At 36.1% G+C, this 22,148-nt stretch overlaps 1 protein-coding gene and 1 non-coding gene across 3 annotated transcripts in view; one reads left to right on the plus strand and one right to left on the minus strand.

Moving 5' to 3' along the window:
- Positions 1-919: 919 nt before the first annotated feature.
- Trnar-ucg (transfer RNA arginine (anticodon UCG)) lies at positions 920-992 on the minus strand. The gene has a single exon. It is a non-coding gene; the product is annotated as a tRNA-Arg (tRNA).
- A 289-nt stretch (positions 993-1,281) lies between these two features.
- LOC106075081 (palmitoyltransferase ZDHHC17-like) overlaps positions 1,282-22,148 on the plus strand; it is a 29,782-nt gene continuing 8,915 nt past the window's right edge. Inside the window, exons 1-11 of one of the 2 annotated variants that reach the window (XM_056043743.1) lie at positions 1,282-1,464; positions 10,040-10,257; positions 11,071-11,148; positions 11,245-11,315; positions 11,588-11,726; positions 12,369-12,531; positions 13,835-13,960; positions 14,242-14,381; positions 14,917-15,017; positions 15,598-15,725; positions 20,993-21,149. In XM_056043743.1, the coding sequence (XP_055899718.1) occupies positions 1,393-1,464; positions 10,040-10,257; positions 11,071-11,148; positions 11,245-11,315; positions 11,588-11,726; positions 12,369-12,531; positions 13,835-13,960; positions 14,242-14,381; positions 14,917-15,017; positions 15,598-15,725; positions 20,993-21,149 (1,393 nt within the window). In that variant the 5' untranslated portion in view covers positions 1,282-1,392. Of the gene's footprint in view, positions 1,465-10,016; positions 10,258-11,070; positions 11,149-11,244; positions 11,316-11,587; positions 11,727-12,368; positions 12,532-13,834; positions 13,961-14,241; positions 14,382-14,916; positions 15,018-15,597; positions 15,726-20,992; positions 21,150-22,148 lie in introns of both variants that reach the window. The other variant, XM_056043744.1, reaches the window with a different exon arrangement.

The raw sequence follows: 22,148 nt of genomic DNA on the forward strand, positions 1-22,148 counted from the left end.
ATAACTAAATTTAGAAAGTCTTCAGGACAGAAGACGCAAAAGAAAAGTAGCAATTATACATAAAACACTGAACCATAATCTTCAAATACAAAAATAAAATTTAATTAAATACTCAGAAAAACACAAAGATAAAGGCACATTCCTCATCCAATATGTTAGGACAAATTTGTACAAATACTCCTTCTTCCCTAGTGCTATTAGAGCATGGAATGAGTTGCCTGAGCTAGCCAGGAAAACCAGTGACTTGGCAGAATTTAAGTCATTGGTTAATATGCATGACTGAATGCATGACGCGTAGGACGTAATCATCTTCTTTTTTGAAGTAACGTTTGTATTATATAAGATAAGATAAGACTTTCTATTCTAATCGTCATGTATATTTACATTGAGAACTGACAGAACGAAAAAGCAACTATTCAGATTTCAGATTGATAGTCTTTGCCTGATCGTTCATTTTCGTAATTACAAAAATATTCCCAAAATGACTTCGGGAAGTTCGGGTATATAGCCTATCGGAAATATATCCTTCTTGAACAAATTATTCATCATGTTTTAATAGATCATAGTGAATAATTAACGTTCACTTATTTCGAGTGCGTATTTTAAAAACCAGAACATAATCTATTAAAGTAATGTATTTTTATGAAAAAACTGCTTGCATAAGTGATTTAAAAAATTTGACTTTTCGCTTTTAGAAAAGAAAAAAGTAACCGTTGCATCAACTTTGAATGGACTAAAATATTATGATGTCAGATTTTCACTATCCTTTCAAGTTTACGAGATCTAAATGGGACGGACAGACATTTCACACAAAACTAATAGCGTCTTTTCTCCTTTCGAGGGCTATAAAATAATAATGAAATAAAAATGAAAAGTAAACGTCAGTGTACTTTTGAATTAGAAATCAATAAAAAAATTTCGACCCCGACGAGATTCGAACTCGCAATCTTCTGATCCGAAGTCAGACGCCTTATCCATTAGGCCACGAGGCCGATATCTAAAGGGTTGATTAATTGCTTAAATACATATTTTCTTAAGCTAAAGTGTTCAATACATTAATGTAAATGTTTGTGTTCGTATAATTTACCATTTGTTTTTCACCCCTTTTAATTTTTTTTTATTTATTAAAAAATTATAAGCTTTTGTTATTTTTTTTTTACTTCCTACATACCAACTACGTTTTTTTAACTATTTGTTTCATCTCTTACGGTGGGTCTAGATCATGCTCATGATCATGCTCTAAAACTAGATCTATGTTTTTAAATTATAAAACCATTTTGCATCCAGGAGTTGTTGTAGTTGAAACCAAAGGAATGGGATGATTTCATAAAACGAAACAAAACTATTTTAGACTAGATCTGAAGTTAATCTGAAGCGATCTAGCTGTAAACAATGAACGAACGCGACCCTTCCTGTAATCCTCTGGATCCACTTAGATCAAGAGAATCTTTAGATGATTTAAAAGTCAGTAGTCTAGAACTAACACAAGAATTAGAATATCAATATCAATATGATATATAGTAGATTCTTATATTAGGCACACCGTATTCGGGAACTAGGTCAAATTTTTATTTTATTTTTTTATTTGGTGACGGTTTAACTTACAAAAAAACTGAAAGCAGATTCTTATTCTGCAACTAAAGGACTATAAAAATAGCTGTGTTTCTTTGAATTACCACTCATAGTCAAGATTTTATTTTAAAATAAATCAGGTCACTTCATGCTCCTATAATAAACGCAGTTTTTGTGCTTTCTCCTTCAGCACACATCGAGCACCGTTAAGAAACACCACTATGTTATTGCTAATAAATTATATCTGTGTTAATTAAAAATTATTTAGATTGTATTAAAAGAAGTAGATTCACTTCTGCAATATGTATTTATAGTATATTGCCTCTCTCTCTCTCTCTCTATCTCTCTCTCTATATATATATATATATATATATGCCTACCTATATAATCTATGTGTAGAAACAGAAATAAATCTATATAATTATAGATCTATAAATTAATTATTATAATCAAACAAACATGATATTTTCAACTAGGCTACATGCATTCTCTGTCTCTTTCTTTTAATTCCCATCCAAGGACCCTCTTCTTTTCATAATTTGGATGTTCGTTTTGTTACATCCCCTCCCTCCCATAGATGCTTATAATTCTTTTCATGACTCTCTCCCCCTTCCTTCCACTGCCTGTATGATAGGTTGTGACACTACACGCTTAGTGTATACCTCTCCTCACCACCAGCGCTCGCCTGGTGTGATCACCTGCAGTGGGCATGGTCTCTGGCTTCAAATTAGCAGCCCGCACTTTTTCTTTCATTCATAAATTATATATTCTAGATATCTCGATCTAGGTCACATTTATTTATTGAAAAAAATCATAGATTTATTAATTCCCAATAATATTTCTTATTACGATTTTGCCTTGTGCACTATAGGAGAATGTGTTTAATTCATTATTATTCATTGAAACACCTCCTTTTTAAATTTTATTTAACAGCTAACAGTATGAATGTGATTGGAATGTCTTTCTAAAGATGTTTAAAAGCTTATTTTGATAGATCCACCAGCCTACGATCAAACAGGCTCATAATATAGCCTTCATCCCTTATATGGGTATGAATTGCCGGGGGAGGTTTAAACAATAGCTTTACATACTTGGTTACCGAGAATCTAAAAAACTGCCATCTGCTTTGGAAAAGCGGAACAAAAATACAGGAACTTATCTTAAATTGGACATGCACTGTCCCGAAACATCGTTTTTAGCTCCAAACATAAAAACAAATTAATTATAAACAAAAAAAGCGACGTGTTTCTAAAAGGAGAATTTGATGAGCTGTGCCTAATATAAGAAGCTACTATATTTATAAGTATTATAATATTAAATAATAAAATTATCATATATCATAGATCTATATAATATATAGTATTATATAGATCTAGAATCTAGGTCCTAGGATCTATCAATTTCTATCTATATTCTAAGAATCTAGAGGATAGAGATCATTAAATTATTCATTATCATAGCCTACTACTAGTACTAGTCAGACTCATAGTACTTTAAAGGGAAACTCCGATGGTTTTGACAATTTTTGATATAATAATTAATTTAATATGTGTTTTGATTTACAGATAATGAATATATTCTTTTTTTTTATTTGCAATAATAACTTAGTAATTGATGTTTTTCCGACGTAATTTTCCTGCGCATCCAAAACAGTCAGACTTTCACCAGGTTTCTATGTGAAGTCACAAAGGTGTTTTAATCTACTGACTTATTGTATAACAGGAGACCATACAGCAAAGTTTACATTCTCGTAAAAGAAATATATCTTTGTCTATGCAGTTAGATCTAGGATCTTGTAAGCAAAGAAAAAATGCGTATTAAAAGTAGATTTACATGCTTGACTAATCACGGCAGTCTGTATTTTCACGCCAGACCACTCAACACACAACAAACACTATCGCTTGGTTGTCTTGTCATGACCGACTACACGTAGTCTCGACTAGCCTTACACTGACCAGCTTGTTCGAATCATTCAGACACACGATCTATTTACTTCTTGGGATAGGGAGAAGCTTAGATGAAAATGTTCCTTTTTTTTCTCGAGTTGGTTATCCTAATGCTTTTGGATCTATCTATCTATACATGTTTATATATATAACTGTATCATAGCTCTGGACTACTGTAAGAATGAAGCGATACGATTGATTAAATCAAGTTTCTCTTTCAGTATTGTTTAGGGAAGTGACGCATGAAATAACTTTTAAAAACAAAATCTCGCAGAACCCCGTTTTTTTTGGGGGCGTGAAGAATTTTCTGTCTAATTTATTAAATATAAAATTTTCTGAGTATTTAAATAAAAAAATGATATTTTACTATTACAACTTTTTACGCAGAATTTAAATAAGTCAATAACTAAAATTTGAAAAACTATCGGAGTTTCCCTTTAAGTTAACTTTTACTTAACAAAGTTAGTAGTCGTAAAGTGTAGACCTCACTCAGTCACTGTCCTCAGTAGGAATCTAGATCTAGAATAATCTAGATTCATAGAATAAAAGATGCTAGATCTAATTCTACTAGTTTCTAGATATCTAGCTAGAGTGCTAGAGCTTAAGTGAGTTAAGTCTGTAATAAAATAAAGATATAAGACTAGATTATTACAGGGATATATATATACCATTATATTATAATTATTTGCATTTATGATTTATAAGAAGTAGATCTAGAATCTAGACTAGATCTAGAGTAACTTACGTTTATCGAACAAGTAAAGCTCAGTTGCCGACATTTTTTATGTTTGAATTTGTGTATCTCTGTAAAAATTAGACCTAGACAAAAACTGATTGTATCTATGAACTTCTCATCCATTTTTCTTAAAAAGTAGACATGTTTTATTCTATTACTACTCATAGTTAAACTTATATTCAATGTTAAAGTGGGTCAGGCCGATGCTTTCAAAAGCTTAAATTATCGAACATCGTTTTACCGTTTTCTTATCTTATCGAACATATTGTAATAACTTAAGTGAGGCAACTCAATGAGGCACATATATCTTAATTTACACGACATCACAAGTTCATAAAACATCATCTTTCTTAGGCACAGTCTTTTCACTTCGGCTCTCAACTTGGGCGGAAATCGTTCTCCTCTTTAATGTTGACATCCTTTTAGGTCTAGTCTTTCACAGTGCGCACCTTCTAGCACTAGCCTGGATGGCGGTGCGCATGGCAGAGTTATAACATTGCCCCCTTCTTAGAGCTTTTCATCCCGAAAAGAAACAGTGCAGTGGAGGGTTGACAGTTTAGGTGGAGGTCGATTGGTGGGAACCACAGACGGTAGGGTGCCTGTTGCCCACAAAGCCATCTGCACAGTTTCCCATGGTCGTCGCTTCCTCTTCTTCCAGTTGGCCAGTCTACGCTTGAGGCGATATCATGGTCGCTGCTTCGACCTCATGACGATAGTCGCTGATGCCAGCCAGCTGACACATGGAGAGTTAGTGGAGGTCAGGGTTGCCAGCCACGTAACACAAATGGATGTTGTGGCGATCACCGTAGATTGCAGGGTTGTTGTTCTTAGACGCTGAGTCAGCGGACCTTTTCCATGGACGTGTCGTGACACAGTTGTAGGCCCACAGCTAGCCATGGTTTCAAGCACATAGTCTTTCTCAGTTTCATCTGTAAGGTATGCCCATGAAGCATCCTTGTAATGTTCATCCACCACTACATCAGGTTTCACTGGGATTAATTCACCACCGTTCAAGTCACTTTCACTGATGTGGGCAGAAGTACTCATTTCTGTCAAGTTCAGATCTTGTAGCTGGGTTTCTTGGCATGGGCACTGTCCCCACAGGACGCCGCATATACAGTTCATGTCAATCGCCTGGATGCAGTTGCCAAGCATCGAGTTCTCTCTTATGTCGCTGCCAAAGTCAAATTCGTTGTTTCTGTCACGGCCATTGTTGGGGCCCGTATTCACAGTTTCACTCAACGACATCAAAGGCAAGAAATCAGAAACGGTCTTGAGGCTTTCATGGCTTGAGTTCTCATCAAAGGTACTGACATATAAACAGAGGTCTTTAAGGTCCACAGCAGCAAGCTTGGACGCAGACCCAACGTTGTCTTGATCTGTCCGGCCGGTTGCAGGTATACCAGGAACAAAAGTTTCAGGCACATAACAGACTTCTCTTGTTTTTTCATTTGTCTCTTTCCTTTCAAATCGGCACATCCCATTGAGATCGTCGCAGCAATCGTTGTCACGTTTCTCGCCCTGAAAATCATCCCTGTCAGACTTGCCCACAACACAGTCACAGACAGCGCTCCAATCCCCAGCGCCTCCATCACCACTGTTTGTGCAGTCACAGTCCTGACCAGGTAACTGCTCCTTCCCTAACGAGTTTATTCCTCCTTTTGCTTGTGACACAATTTTATCACTTTGGTCTATTTGGCCTTCTACTTGCAATACACTTTCATCTACTTTACTCCCCATCCTATTAATTTGTTCACGCATTGCATCGATTTCTTCCTGTATCCTGCCAAAGAACTCAACAATCCCAAGTTCAATTTCAAATTTGTAGGTCTCCGGATCTTCTTCTTCATCGACCAAGGCTTGCCGCAGACGATCCGTGAGCGTTTCCCTGCTATCGAGGGATTTTAAATCTCGATCCCGAAGCTCTTGTTGTAGCTCTTTAATTGTCATTGTAATCAAAGCCTACCTCCTCTCGTTGAGTTGCCTATAATCCCACTTCTGACACCAATTGTAATAACTTAAGTGAGGCAACACACGAGAAGTATGGTGTTTTAAAAGTGTTATAATCTTAAAATTTTGTGAAAAGTATGGTGTTTCAAAAGTGTTATAATCTATATTTTTAAAAATTTATATCATTTTCTTTTTACGCCATGTCAAGACAGACAGATTTTAGTCATTTTCACATGCTCCACATCGAAGGAATCTATCACTGGTGAGCTCTGCTTAGAAACTGATGATGCTAAGCCCAGTAATGCATTACCGACACATTAACGTACCAGTACTTATTTAGGTCTAAGCTATTTTGAGATATAAGGCCATTAATAAATCCAGATATTATTTATTTGGGGGAGAGCCTAATAAGCTTTGGTAGCCAATAGATAATCCTGCCCTCCCCAAGTCATTGCAGGACACAACAGTTTACTTGGTTGACCTAAAAACAAAACATACGTGGCCCTACGTAACTAGCTGCCGATCTAGCACGCTCAGTGAATATAACAGCCCAAAAGTCAGTGCTAGATATTTTTCGATCGGGGCGGGGAAGGGGGGGGGGCTGAAAAGCTATTGTAGCTTGCAAGCTGTGTTACCTATAGATGTAGATAGATCTGCCCTCCCTAAACCACCTAGTTGACCAAAAAAACACAGTATTTTAGAGCACGCTTAGTATTTGTCACACACACACAAACAACATATATATATCTATCTATCTATCACGCCTAGTGTTTGTGACCTAATTAGCGGCTTGACCGTAGGTACTCGACTGATGGCTCCTCCCCCTTTCCCCTCAACATTGTTCTTACTACAACTTACTCTTACTGCAACTACTTACACCTGTGTGTTGGATTATCACTGACCATTTTTTTTTGTTGTGTGTTTGTCTGGTGGCTGTGTTTGGATCGATCCTTGAAATTTACGTTGTTACTTTGCACTGAAAAAGTGTGAATGTTGAGTAAGAAGAAAGTGCGGGTAAGGGGGTGTAGGCAGAATAAGAGAGTGGTTAAATGTGGTATTTTGTTATTATTTTGTGTATTTGTGATGTTTCAAAGGAGTGTCTTTGTAGCGCATTATGAGCTTTATCATACTTTATGGCAAAATATATATATATATATATATAATTTTATAGACCCTGCGCCACACGTCTAGATCGAGAAGCACAACTGACTATGTACAGTGTCTTGACTGTTTCTCTCCCCCCTCCCTTTTTTTTTACCTACCAAAGACATTTTTATTTCAAAATACCATATCTACATTCTATACCTCCCCCTTAGCCCTTTCGTTTTATTAATATCTCTTCACATCAAGCACATGCGCTAGGTATTTGTTTATAACACAAAATTCAGAAGTTAATAGAATGTGGCATCTGAGAAACTATGGAGATTGTGGCACCATCTACACAGACAGATCCAAAATGGATGGAAAGGTCGTGTTTGCCTGCTCCTTTCGTAACAAAACAATCTCCCGTAGACTCCCCGATGGCTGCTCCATTTTTACGTCCGAAATGCATGCAATATCGCTTGCATTTATGGCCATTAAAGCATCAGAAAGGAGGAAATTTATAATCTGCTCCGACTCCTAATCTGCATTGCAAGCTTTGGGGCGGATGAAGACTGACATCCCATTGGTACATAAGAGCCTGAAGCTGTTGGACCAAATAACAGCCGACCGTAGGGATGTCACCTTCATCTGGGTTCCCTCCCATGTTGGCATTGAGGGAAACGAAGCCGCAGACAGAGAAGCAAAGAGAGCCCTAAATCATGCGGTGTCAGGAACCCAGGTTCCCTGCTCAGACCTGAGACAAAGTATTGCCTCTGCCAACTATCGAGAGTGGCAGAACCGATGGGAGGCTGAGACTCACAGTAAACTCAGTCAGGTGGCGGCCCACATCTAAGGGTCTGACAAGGCGTGGTAGCACGACCATGTCCAGACTTAGGATTGGCCAGACCTACATCACGCACTCTTTTGTGCTGAAGAGAGACGAGCCCCCACTTTGTGAGTACTGTGACTCTCGCCTCACCATGGAACATATCCTTGTTGATTGCCCCACATACCAGGATGTCAGGGAGAGGTATTTTGGAGCCACTAGCTTAAAGACACTTTGATAGTGTCGACCCTGGGAAGGTACTGGGCTTTATCCGGGAAGTGGGGTTGTCTACGAAGATCTGATTTATGAATTTGTGAACATGTACTATTTACACTAGATTTTTACCAAATAATTAAATTTTTACTACCTTTACTATTTTAACTGTGAATAGACCTTGATTTTAATGATAGGACTGTATAGAATTTGGCCCTTGTTGTTTAGAGAGAGAGTGGTCCTTGAGGGACTGCGGGCACGACATGGCTTAAATTGTGCCGATGTGCCTAAAATCTAAATCAAATAAAATCAAAGCATCTGAGAAAAAAAAAACACAACTGGATATATTCTACATTTATTGTTCCTGTGCCATCACAACGATGATAATAGCATCAAACTATATGTATCATAAAATCTAGCTTTTAAAATGGGTACAATTAGTGCATATCGATGTAAATCTATTTACTTAGAAAAATTTAGCACATTTACGGTAAACCACAAATAGCTGATACAAATTGTAACACATGTGTAATTTATATATGTACTTTGCATTACATTATTTTAAAAAATAACAATAAAAAAATATATAATCTAAATATTTTGTCTTCTTTGGGTTATATGCCTTTGATGTTTATTTTTAACATTAAAATGGTGTTCGATATTTTATGAAGCTGAGATTGCTTATATAAAAACAGCTACTATCAAACACCCCCTATTTAAACCTCAATTTTCATGTTTGGGTAGCAAAGGACATTTAAACAAATAGTTGCAAATATTTCTCAGCCTAATTAGATGCATATTATATAGGTTTTGCTGAGCTGAAGCATCATTGGCATTAAAAAAATACCCTTAACCCGAGACTCACTTCACTCTTCCCAAGAGGTCAAAAAAAGTGAAATTTTTATACCAATATTACCAATGCACTTTGAATATAAGTAAAAAAATTATCCTCGGGTGAAAATGAAACTAAATATAACTTAACTATACAGAAATGAAGGATGCACAATATGAATGGACTAGTTTCTTCATAATCATCGAAATAAAGGAGAATTTTAAAAAATACAATGGGGTGTTTGATAAGTACCTTAAAATGAAGGTGTTCGATAGATGTAAGTTACTCTATATCATAGTATATTGTTATAACTAGATAATGTCTATTTAAAATTTTTAGATGATTGGCAAAAACAGGTCTATGACTGATAGTGATAGATCTAGATTCTAGATCTATATTGTATTGAATCAGTTCCCTCAGTCACAAGCAGAAAAGGGGAAAAAATCTGTTCTTTGAGAGATTGATTTGAACACTGCCAACCCTACACCTCTTTGATAACAGATTCACTATTAGGGAAAAATTGCAACATTTCTATTTTATTGTCATATGAATGAGGTTTCTATGATATTCTTTAATTTTTTTCCATTATTGAGTTGTGTAATGTGGTGCCTTACTCTAGATTTGTATTATATTTCCCCTTTTCCTTTTGTGGATGTTTTTAAACAAATAATGCACTATGCATACAAAATTTATGTTACGTTTTTACATTGTTTCACACTTTAACACATGAAAAGTTACGTAAACTAATACCCTAATACCATTTTTTTAAAATAAAAATTTACAGATAAATTGTTTTTGATTTTGATTTTCATTAGCGATTTTTTTTAATGTTCAGCTTTCAAAATATTAATTACACAGTTAAATGTGATGCTTTATTATAGGGTGTGAAAGAAATGGAGATAAAGGAAGAAAATGTTTTACAGCCAGCACCACATTATGGGACACAGGATGAATTTGATATTGTGCGAGCCACACAATATGGTGTCATACAGAAAGTACATGAACTTATTGAAACAGGTTATGACGTCAACCAAATGGATCATGAGAATGTCAGTTTGCTTCATTGGGCTGCAATAAACAATCGCACTGAAATTGTTAAGTAAGGTGCACTTTTTGTTGAGCTTCTTCTGGAATTACCCTTAGATGTTTTTAGTATCAATTATTAAAAGATCTGGAAACATAACACATTTTTTCTTTGCAGAGTGATCATTTGTTTTTCTCGTTTCCTATCCATTTCATTTTTCTTCTTTTCCTATCATTTTTTTTGGGGGGTGGAGGATCAGTCACAGACAATAATATTATATTAGACATAAAAAATATGACTTTTTTAATATTCTAATTTGTATAAAGTTCTTCTTTTGGAAGTTAAAATTTTTGAAATTGTTATTTGAGGACAGGGGGCGCGGTGGCTGAGTGGTTAAGCGCTTTGCTTCCAAATAAACAGGTGATCTTAACATCATCTGCCCTATAGATCACAAGATCTGAAAGGGGTACTTTTCTTAACTTACTTATCTGAGGATAGATGTTGCAGACAAATAAATCAGTATGCCTTCAAACATTTTAATTTGCATGTAAATTATGTCATTGCGGAATCATAGATATTATTAAAGCATAAATAAATTTTGTTTGATGAAAAAATACAAATCTCAGTCCTTGTAATAATAGAATGCTACTACCTTAAGACCAGGTCACTGGGGTGTAAATTTTTGAGTAGTTGGCCGACTTGTACTTAAATTAGGTGTTTTTTGCTTTAAATTTTAAATTAAAAGGTCAAATTGTAATGCTCTTAGGCTTTGGTTTAGTAATGTGTGTGTGTGTATTAATTTGGTTTATTGTTCAGCTTGATATATAACAATTACCTTGAAAACTAGTATACAATTTTTTAAAAATATATTTTCTTTATATTTTTTAGCTATTTTATATCAAAAGGTGCTATAGTGGACAGATTTGGTGGACACCTTGATTCTACACCACTACATTGGGCTACTAGGTATTTAATACGTAACTTGAATTTAGATGTTCATTTTATAACAATTTGTGTTGATAATAGATTACCAGCATAATGACATGTCATTTCTTATGCCAGGCAAGGTCATCTTTCTATGGTTGTACAGTTGATGTCTTATGGTGCTGATCCCTCTTTATTAGATGGAGAAGGTAAAGAATGATATAGAAAAAAAATGTGCTTTTATTGGGGGGGGGGGGGGGGGTGTTGAAAAATAAAATTATATTGTAAACTACAACATTATCATAATGAATGTCACTCAAAATTTCAAATTGTTATTTAGCTTTTTGGCCATTTTTGAGCTTATATAAATATCTACTGTTGTATTTTTCTCTGTTTCATTATTATCATTCACTTAAATCTTGCGAGGAAATTCAAATAAATTTTGTGACACTAAGTGTGGAAATATGTTTCATGTTTTCAGGCTGTGCTTGCATTCATCTGGCCTCACAATTTGGACACACTGCTATTGTAGCTTACTTGATAGCCAAGGGTCAAGATGTGGACTTGCTAGATAAAACAGGAATGACTCCTCTGATGTGGTCTGCAAACAGAGTTTTTGGGTATGTAGATGATGCTGATGAAAACTGGAATATGTATATTGTCAAATCCTCTTATCTGCTCAATTAGGACTAAATCCTAAAGTACAGAAACATATCTTATTATATTGTCAAACCCGTTAATTTGACCAGCTGCTTATTAGGATTTTAACAATCACATGATATGATTAATAGGATTTGAGCATATGGACATATTTTTCTGAATTTTTCTTTTTTTTTTAAGTTTTTCTACTAAGATTAAGGTTTCCAAGTAATTTAATGGATTTTATGTTTCTTTTTATTTATTTACCAAATTAAGCATGAATCGCGCATAAACCTTAAGATGCTAAAAGTCACAGGTTTGAGTCCTGGTCTGAAAATAAAGCCTCATCTTGAAGTGGATAGCTGGGAAAATGAATTGGTAGACCAACTGAGCACACAATATTTCATACACTTCAGAAAACTAGTGAATTAACTTTTACTAACTCAGTAGACCAAGTCTCAATAGCGAATTGTAGTTTTTGTTTAAATACTTAAGCAAATCTATGTGTTACTTGATACTTTTATGATTAACCATGCAAATAGTGACAATGTATAATAAAGAGTCCTTTAAGAGTGCATTAATAACGATGAACCTAGAAATTATTTTTTTTTTGTTAATGGCAGTTATGACCCAACAAGGTTATTGCTTACATTTGGGGCCTCTCTGACCAAGAAAGACAAGGCATTTGGACAAACTGCTCTACACTGGGCATGTGCCAGCGGCAATCATCTGGTGATAAAAATGTTACTGAACAAAGGGGCCAACATTCATGAACAAAATTTAAAGGTTAGACTTATTTGATCCTTAGTTCTTCTTCTTTATAGAAGTTTGCACAACTACAAGAAGATTTATTGCAATATATAATATAATGTAGGTGGTGTGGCTGAGTGCTAAAGCATTTATTTTCTGAGCTAAAGGTCCTGGGTTCAAATCCTGGTGAAGACTAGGATTTTTAATTTCGGGATCTTTAGGGTGCCTCTGAGTTCATTCATCTCTAATGGGTACCTGACATTAGTTGGGGAAAAGTATATGCATTTGGTTGTTGTGCTGGCCACATGACACCCTCATTAATCACTGGCCACAGAAACAGATGACCTTTACACCATCTGATCGCAGGGTATGAAAGGGGAACTTTACTTTATATAACATTTAGTTCTATACAATTTTAAAAAATTATGTATAAATTAAATGTTCGCCCAATTTTTTTGATTTGGTGGTAATTATACTTTTATATCTGTAGTATAAATATTTTAAAATAGTTTTCAGTCCTCAAATTTGTTCTTTTAAATTTAGTTTTTTCTAATATATATGTATATCTGTGTATATATACATTATTAGCATGTCTTAAAATGGAAATATATAAATGTTCAAACTCAGAATTAAAAATTTGTTTAGGCTGACATAATGTAATATTTTTTCTTAAAAAATTTTTTGAAAGCTTCATCATAAACTGTAGGTTGCAAGAAACTGAGATATTATTTTTTAAACTGCTTATTAGTTTAACGTCTTAAACAAGTCTGCCACATCAAATAGATTATGTTGATTGAATGAAAAGCTTATTTTATAATGGTGTGAAGTTGTCAGCATCAATTAGTTTATTGTAAAAATATTTTCATCAAATTCTGGTAAAAAAATGTGTACTGTATTTAGTAAAGTTTTTAAACATTTACTATTCTCTAATGTTTGAAATAAATCAAGAATTGATGCTATCTTTAGTATAATGTTGTTCAGTTTCTGCTTGCTCTTTTTCAATAAATTTTTGTGGGCATAAGTAGAGCAAATGTTCATATTGATACCTAAAAATCTATGGGGCTGGTTATGTAAAGTCCATTCACCCAACTACCACCTCATAGGGGGTGTTATATTGCATGTATGTGAAACAGAAGTCAGGTACTCCTTTAGAGCTTTTTACGCCAAGTACTTCATTAGAGCTGGATAATATTTGGCAAAAATCCTGGTTTTTACTAAGCTTAAAACATTTGACCTGTTGACAGTTTCAGCCCCTTTGTTAAGTTTCAAAGAATGGAAACTCATTTCATTTGAAGTCAGGTATTTAACAATAAAAACACTTTTATTTCTGTATTAAAAGGGACAGACGCCACTTGATATAGCTATTGGACAAAGTGATGCAGAACTAGTGAAAAAACTGAGACAAATTCAAACACTAGCAGAAGCTTCAAAAAAAAATATTTTTGGAAAATATGCATCAAATAAGGTTTGTTTGCATTAACCATATCATTTTGTTTTGACCACTTTGTTCTTTACAGTCTAGTGTTTTGCTGTATCAAATATGTATTAATCTCAGTTTAACCATGGCTGTTGTATAAATCTAGAATTCTAATTTGTCAAATGAGTCAAAAGTACAAAAACCAACCTCAGTAAACAATCTAAATTTAATGATTTGATTGCTAATTAAATTGTTTAAATAGTTGTACACTAACTAATAGCTGCACCTATTTATGTCCAATTTTTAAAAATTGTTTTTTATCTTTACAGCAATTCAGAAAGAAAGTTGCTTATGTGTTTCCATTTTTTGCACTCTTTATAATTGGTTTCATTCCTGAGCTATCTATTCACTGGGGTCTTAAAGTTGCTGCATCTATTCCATGCTTACTTCTTGCTAATATTATTTTTCGGTAAGTTTTGATTGGACATCAATAGCAATTGTAATTTAAAATAAAGAAAATAGACATTTTATGACTCTTCAGGAATAAATAATTAAAATTTTATGAATCAAGGCCAAGCATGTAAAATTTGAGGGTCACTTAAGTCACCTTTTTTTATTTAGTTTTCATGTTCCACCTACTTGGTAAAATGGATGCACTAAACTTTTTGTATGAAGGGCCAACAGTTAAATTTTCCATTCTCTAATATGAAATCTGCAACTTTTCCTTCAATTAAATCATTTACATGGGGGCTTCTTCAATCTGATAGATTTAAGACCAAAAAAAAACAACAAAACTTTACTAATTAATTCAACAAATTTGCTTATTATCATAATCTAATAGTATTTGGACAAAAAAAAAAGAGTTTTTTTTTTAAATGTTTGGTGCACATTGTAACATAAAATTATTCTGATACATTGAGAAAGACTAATGTGAAATGTCCATTCTGATATGATTATGTTTTATTACTCTGACTGTCTTACATCATGACAATTAATTGTTTCAGGTCTTTCTTTGATGACACAACAGCTCATATGCTGCCTATTGCTTTGTATCTAGCTACCAAATTCTGGATGTATTTTACTTGGTTCTTTTATTTATTACCTTGTATCCTTTACCACAAGTCATATTTTACCCCAAGACATGTCAAGCATCACTACATGGCAATCTACATTGCATCATAAGATAATTTACTTTACAAACAGCAAGTCACTCTTTACTACTAGATAATTTACATTTTACCACAAATCAGACCAATTCATTTGAGCACATTTACTGATTGTTGAAAATTGTACATTGTCATAAGGGTCAACAGTTTTATAAACTACTTGTATAAATAGGAATGATACTAGTCCATTGACTAATATTTTCAGTTTTAAAAAATTGTGTTAATATAAATATAACTAAATTTACATAATACAAAGAAAAAAACTCTTTAATAATTGCATACTTTTAATATCTATGAACTGTAGTGTTGGCACTTTCATTTTTCTTTTAAATTAAGAAAAAAATAAAATAAAAATGTTCATGAAGAAACAAGATACAATGAGCTCTTCTTATAAGAAAGTTAAACCCGTTGCCAGTAACGTTCAGTCACAATGTAGATCAGTAACACTGAATAGGTTAACTGATCTCCTCATTTTGTAACATATTGTGTCAGCTATTTTTTGATAACTTCAAAATTCAGATGTACAAGGGAGTATTTGGTTTCATGCAGCTTTTGCCATTATTTCTCTGCTTCTCACATACAATTTTTACAAAGCCTGGCGCACTGATCCAGGATACCTAAAAAGCAACAGAGAAGATAAAATCAAGGTATAATCTATTGATTTGTAACATTATATTATGGGATCATTATTCTATTAATTTCATCACTTTGTGCTGTAGTTGATAAAGTTAAGTAGGTATTTATATATACTACTAGTCGACCGGCGGTGTAGCATACGCAGCTATTTTGCAGGACCGACCTTAGGCCACTGAAACCTATGCGACCGCAGTGGGCCCTGCACGTTTATAGGACCAGCGCTAATTTTAGGTGTAATAAATTATTAAATTAAACCATTTTATAACTTATAACGGATTTCCCACAGCCTCCTGTCGATTTAACAGGAGGTCCTGGAAATCTCCTGAAATTGCAAAATATACGAAAAAGTCCTGGAAATATCCGGAAATTATTAAAATCTTTGGAAAACTCATACAAATCTCATGAACTATATAGACGAAAATTGTCATTTTGGGGTGTCATTCAATATGGAAAACGCCACTCCTACACGCGTTAAAAAAAGAACAAAAAACGGCATTATGCAATACCTGCAATTGTGGAATCTAGTGAAAGAAGCTTCTTGCGCCTCAAACTAATGAAGAATTACTTGAGATCAACAATTCTCGTAGATAGATTGAAACATTTGGTAATTTTTGCTATTGAGCGTGATCTATGTAGGAAATAGATGTACTGTATGACTTTGCTACATGCAAGGCTCGTAAAGTAATTCTGTACGTAGTAAAGGATGAATAAAATGCAAAGACGAATTTATTTTCTAATACAAACTCTTAATTTTCACTTATTATCCGTATCCGTACCCAAACTTGGCCCCGCGAAGTCCGTTTCGCATAGGGCTCTACAATGGTTAAGTCCGGTTCTGCTATTTAGTGACAGATGAATACTACTTGCTCCTCGTCCCTCTTTTTTTTTTTTTGCCTCTTAAATTACCTAGGCTAACTCCCTCCATCCGAGTTGCAAAAATAAAAGAGTAATCATTCCGCCATATGCCGGTCCCAAGCCCGGGTGAGAAAGGAGGAGGGTTTGGCGTGGGGCTAGCGACCCCACCCTGTAAAACCACTATTGCTTCAGAAACGGCAAACTCGACACATAATGAAAACTATACATGCGGCGAGGGCAGCCAAACCCTGATGACGGTGTTGGATCAAAGCCAACTGGAAGTCCAATACCCGATACATGGCAAGCCTTTCAACGCAAAGAAACCGACTCTTATAGGCACGTGGAATGTAAGAACGCTGAATCAATGCGGTAAACTGGCCCAACTTTTAAGAGAGTTTGACTCTTACCGGCTGGACATCCTTGGGATCTGCGAGATGCGGTGGACATCAAGTGGACAAATAATCAATGATGGCAAGACAATAATATATTCAGGACATGACAAGGAGCACATTGGTGGTGTAGGAATCATCATGTCTAAAATAGCAGCTTCAGCGCTAATTGCTTGGAAGCCGGTCAGTGATCGCATCATTACAGCTCGACTCCAAACAAAGCAAATTAAAGTCACTACCATCCAAGCTTATGCCCCTACAGAGGATGCAGAAGATACCATCAAAGATCATTTCTATAATCAACTACAAACCACTCTTGATGAAACACCTACTCACGACCTAATTCTACTGATGGGAGACTTTAACGCCAAAATCAATCCCAACCGAACTGGCTTTGAATATGTAATGGGACCATATGGCTCTGCAGAAAACATCAGTGATAATGGCGAGCGCTTGATTTCTCTCTGTGCATCCAACAGCCTTTCAATTGGAAACACATATTTTAAGCACAAACAAATACACAAAAAAACATGGCGATCACCAAATGGAGAAACCTTCAACGAGATAGATTACATTTGCATCTCCAAACGATGGAGGTCATCTCTGTTAGACGTGCGGACCCGCAGAGGAGCTGATATCGGCTCAGACCACTACCTTGTCAGTGGCAAATGTAAGCTCCGATTGAAACGCCAACCAAAACGAGCCACACGACCCCGCCCATTTAATGTAGAGAAGCTTAAAGACGGCAATACTGCAGCACAGTTCCAATTGAAACTAACGAACCGCTTTGAGGCTCTTGCAGATATATTGACCCTTGAAGAAGAGTGGGCCAACTTCAAAGATACCACTATTGGGTGCGCGGAAGAAGTTATCGGAAGGAGGCGAGGTTCATACAAGGAACGGTGGATACAAGACAGAACATGGAAATTGATAGATGAGAGGAAAGAGGCCAAACGTAGACGAGATCAGAAAAATGAAACACAGGATCGCAGCCTAGCGGAAGAAGCCTATAGGGAAGCAGATCTGAAAGTAAAGAGAAGCTGTCGGCAAGATAAACGGGACTGGATTGAGCAGAAGGGACAAGAGGCACAAGCAGCTGCAAGCAGAAATGACACAAAAACCCTCCATCGTATTGTCCGAGATCTCACTGGAGCAAAGAGTGGACATGGGGCACCAATAAAAGACAAGCAAGGCAAAACTTTGCTAACCAAAGAAGAACAGGATGCAAGATGGGTAGAGCACTTTAAAGAGACCCTTAACCAACTGTCGCCAGACCTAACTTACATATTCAAGGACCCCTCTCCAGACAATGATCTCAAGGTCAAGACAGACCCAATAACTGCTGAGGAGGTTACCATGGCCATAGCAGTGCTAAAGAATAACAAAGCACCAGGACTAGACATGATATCAGCAGAAATGCTAAAATATGGGGGACAGTGCATTGTTAACAGAATGACTGATCTCTTAAATCTCTGTTGGCGAGCTTCAAAAGTCCCAGAGGACTGGCAAAAGGGAGTGATTGTAAAGCTTCCAAAAAAGGGCAACTTGGCAGACTGCAACAACTGTAGGGGCATTACTCTCCTCTCTGTCCCAGGCAAAGTTTTCAGCACTGTTTTGTTGAGACGGCTTCAACAGTCTGTAGATGAAAGGCTCAGAGAAGAACAAGCAGGGTTCCGAAGAGGCAGATCATGTACAGAGCAGATTTTCGTTTTACGAAATATCATAGAACAAAGTCTTGAGTACCAACAACGGCTAACGATCAGTTTTGTGGACTTCAAAAAAGCGTTTGATAGTGTCCACCGAGAATCACTATGGAAAATAGTTAGAGAATACGGTATCCCAGAAAAATTCGTCCAGATCCTACGACACCTTTACAGTCAGTCTAGTTGCTGCATTAAAACAGAAGAGGGAACAACAGAGTTTTTTACAATCGAGACAGGTGTGAGACAGGGGTGCATCTTATCTCCCTTCCTTTTCCTCCTAGCCATTGACTACATAATGAGGAGAGCAATGAACCAGACTGCCTTTGGTATTCCATGGCATGAACAACTCCGATTGACGGACTTGGACTTTGCTGATGATGTTGCACTACTCGGGGCTACAAATAAATGCATTCAAGAAATGACGGAGAGCCTAGACAGAGAGGCACCCAAAATTGGCCTCCGCATAAACTTGGATAAGACTAAAATTATGCGAGTGGGATATAAGGCAAAGGGTGTCCCCATCAGACTTGGCGAGTCAAAGCTTGAAGAGCTGGACAAGTTCACGTACCTTGGCAGCATCATAACAAATGATGGAGATGCTTACCATGATGTAGCATGTCGAATAGGAAAGGCAGGGAGCATTTTCCAAAGGCTGCAGCCTATTTGGACTAGCCAAGCCATTGGACTCGAGACAAAAATACACCTTCTCAACACAATCGTCATTCCAACTGCTACATATGCATGTGAGACGTGGAAGTCATCTGTCAAAATTGAGAAAACACTAAATGTGGCCCAACAGAGATGGCTGAGACGGATTTTGGGAGTCAGTTACACAGACCGGATCTCAAACAAGGAAATCCTATGCCGAACTGGGAGTCGAACACTTAGTGAGGTTGTGACTGAGCGTCGCATGAGGTTTGCGGGACATGTTCTACGTCAAAATGAATTACGCACACCAAGAGTTGCGATAACATGGAAGCCAAAACGAGGAAAGCGCAAACAGGGACGTCCTCATATTACCTGGCGACACACCTTCATGGAGGACCTCAGAACAGTGGACACCAGATGGGAGGAGGCTTCAGACATTGCCAGTGACAGATCATTATGGAGACAGCTTGCCGCCCAATGCGCCGAACGGCGCGGGAGGACCTAAGTCTAAGTCTAATCATTCCATGGTGTCCAAACTCTTGAGCTTGCTCTGTCGCTTCGATAGTTACTACAGAGTAGATTCTCCCCCCCCCCCTCCCTTTCTTAACGTGAGGTAGAAATAAAAAAAAAAAGAGTGATGATAATTCTTGGTTACAACGGTCCGGCTCTGCTATTTTGTGACTATGTGTTCTCCCCCCCCCCCCCCCCCCCTCTTGGTTTTCTCATGGACTATCAGCAGAAATAATAGAGTGATCTTTCCTTTACTTCTTCTCGTTTAAACTGTTGAGGGATACGCCGCTATTTTGCATGGCCGGTCCTTAGGCCACTGCAACCTATGCGACTTCAGTGGGCCCCCACTTTCATAGGACCCGCTCTAATTCAAGGTGTATACATTTTTAATTAAACCATTTTATAATTTAAAACAGATTTCCTGCGCCCTCCTGTCGATTTACCAGTAACTCCTGGAATTCTCCCGAAATTGCAAAATATACAAAAAAGTCATTAAAATATACAGAAATATATAAAAAAAATTGTCATTTTGGGGTGTCAGGGTTAGGGTTAGGGTAGGAAACAATTATTATGATATACTGTATGACTTTGCTACACGCAAGGCTCGTAAAGTAATTCTGTACGTAGTAAAGAATGAATAAACTGCAAAGACGAATTTATTTTCTAATACAAACTCTTAAATTTCACTTATTATCCACTTCCCTACCCAAACTTGGCCCTGCGAAATCCGTTTCGCATAGGGTCCCACAATGGTTAAGTCTGGCCCTGCTATTTACATATAGAAGATTATTTAGATTAGTTCCTAGTCGGAACGTCCCGCGAGACAAAGGGGGATGGGAGCGGGCAGGGTTTGATACATTTAAATGACAGTCAAGCGCGCAGCCAGTCATCCGTATTGTGAATACTACTCTTGTTTTCTCGTGGACAGAAATACTTCTTACTACTCGACAAACTCTTGAGGGAAGAAGAGAATTATAAATATAGATTATTGGGTGATTTGTGTTTAATAAAATTAGATGTTTTAATGTTCCCTAAAATCTTTTATCATGTTTTTGAGGGTTTAAAATATAATTCTTTATATCTGAAATTTAGAGTTTTCTTCAAATCACATCTTCTCTGTTCTAACATTTACAGCACTAAAATCTTAATGTTTGTATCTGCATCCATCATCAGACTATTCTTGAGCTTGCAGAATTCCAAGTACTGAGGCTAGATCAGTTTTGTAGTACATGTCTGATAAGGAAGCCTTTGAGATCAAAGCATTGCTCTGTGTGCAATAAATGTGTTGCCAAGTTTGACCATCACTGTCCTTGGGTGGACAACTGTGTGGGTAAGTGCTGTAAGAAATAGCCTCAGTCAAGTGTAAGGCTTCAAGGTTGCTAGTTTCTGTTCTGCCTGGCCGCATTTTTTAAACTAAAAATAGATAACTTCTATTTTCATAAGCACTTCCCTGGTACAGTGGTTAGTATGTTGGCTTTAGGTGGCTTAAATAGGCTTGAGCCCTGGAGTTCGAATTCAGGTCATTCCAACTTTAATATATTTTTTTTTATAAATGCATTTAAAAAGCAATCATGGTAATATTCACCTAGATAGCCCTTTCTTTTTCCCTTCACTTCTTTCCCATCCGGTACAGACAAGTGATAGGATCATAGGATCTTAATGTAAGCTTTGTTTTTTGTTTTTTTATTTTAATATTTTTCTTGTTTATCTCTATAAAAACATCAATGGAAAAAATTGTAAACTAGATACAAGGCCATACTTTTAAATGAATACATCTACTGCTGTTTGTAACTGTTAACTGTTTTTAACAGCACTAAAAAAGATCTTATTAATCATTAATACCAGATGCTACATAAATATTGATGACCAAAAAATGGTCAAAAGCTGACATTTAAATAATTAGATTCAAATATCAATGCTACAGAATTGCTAAGAATGTATAATTTACGTAATTTACCAAACAGACAACAATCAAGTTTGTCATGTCCTAAACTTTATAGGGCAAATTGATTCATTTGCTAAGATTACCATTAAGGGTACAGAGGAGCAAAGACAGTATGGCTAGAGAAAAATGAATTTAATACACATGGAGATTGCTTCTGACATGAAGAAGTAAATTGGTTGTGCACACCACCATAGCATCCCCACTATGTAAACAAGAAAATATTTTTAAAAAATACTTTTTAAAAAACAAAGCTTACATTAAGCGTACTAATTCTGTATCAATTAGTTTGGATCAGTCATGTAATTAAATTGTTTAATAGATTTAGACCAGGCATGTCAAACACGGCGTTCGGGGGCCACATGCGGCCCGCTTGGCCACCTCAAA

Source organism: Biomphalaria glabrata, chromosome 10 (assembly GCF_947242115.1).
Source record: "Biomphalaria glabrata chromosome 10, xgBioGlab47.1, whole genome shotgun sequence".
NCBI lineage: Eukaryota > Metazoa > Mollusca > Gastropoda > Planorbidae > Biomphalaria > Biomphalaria glabrata.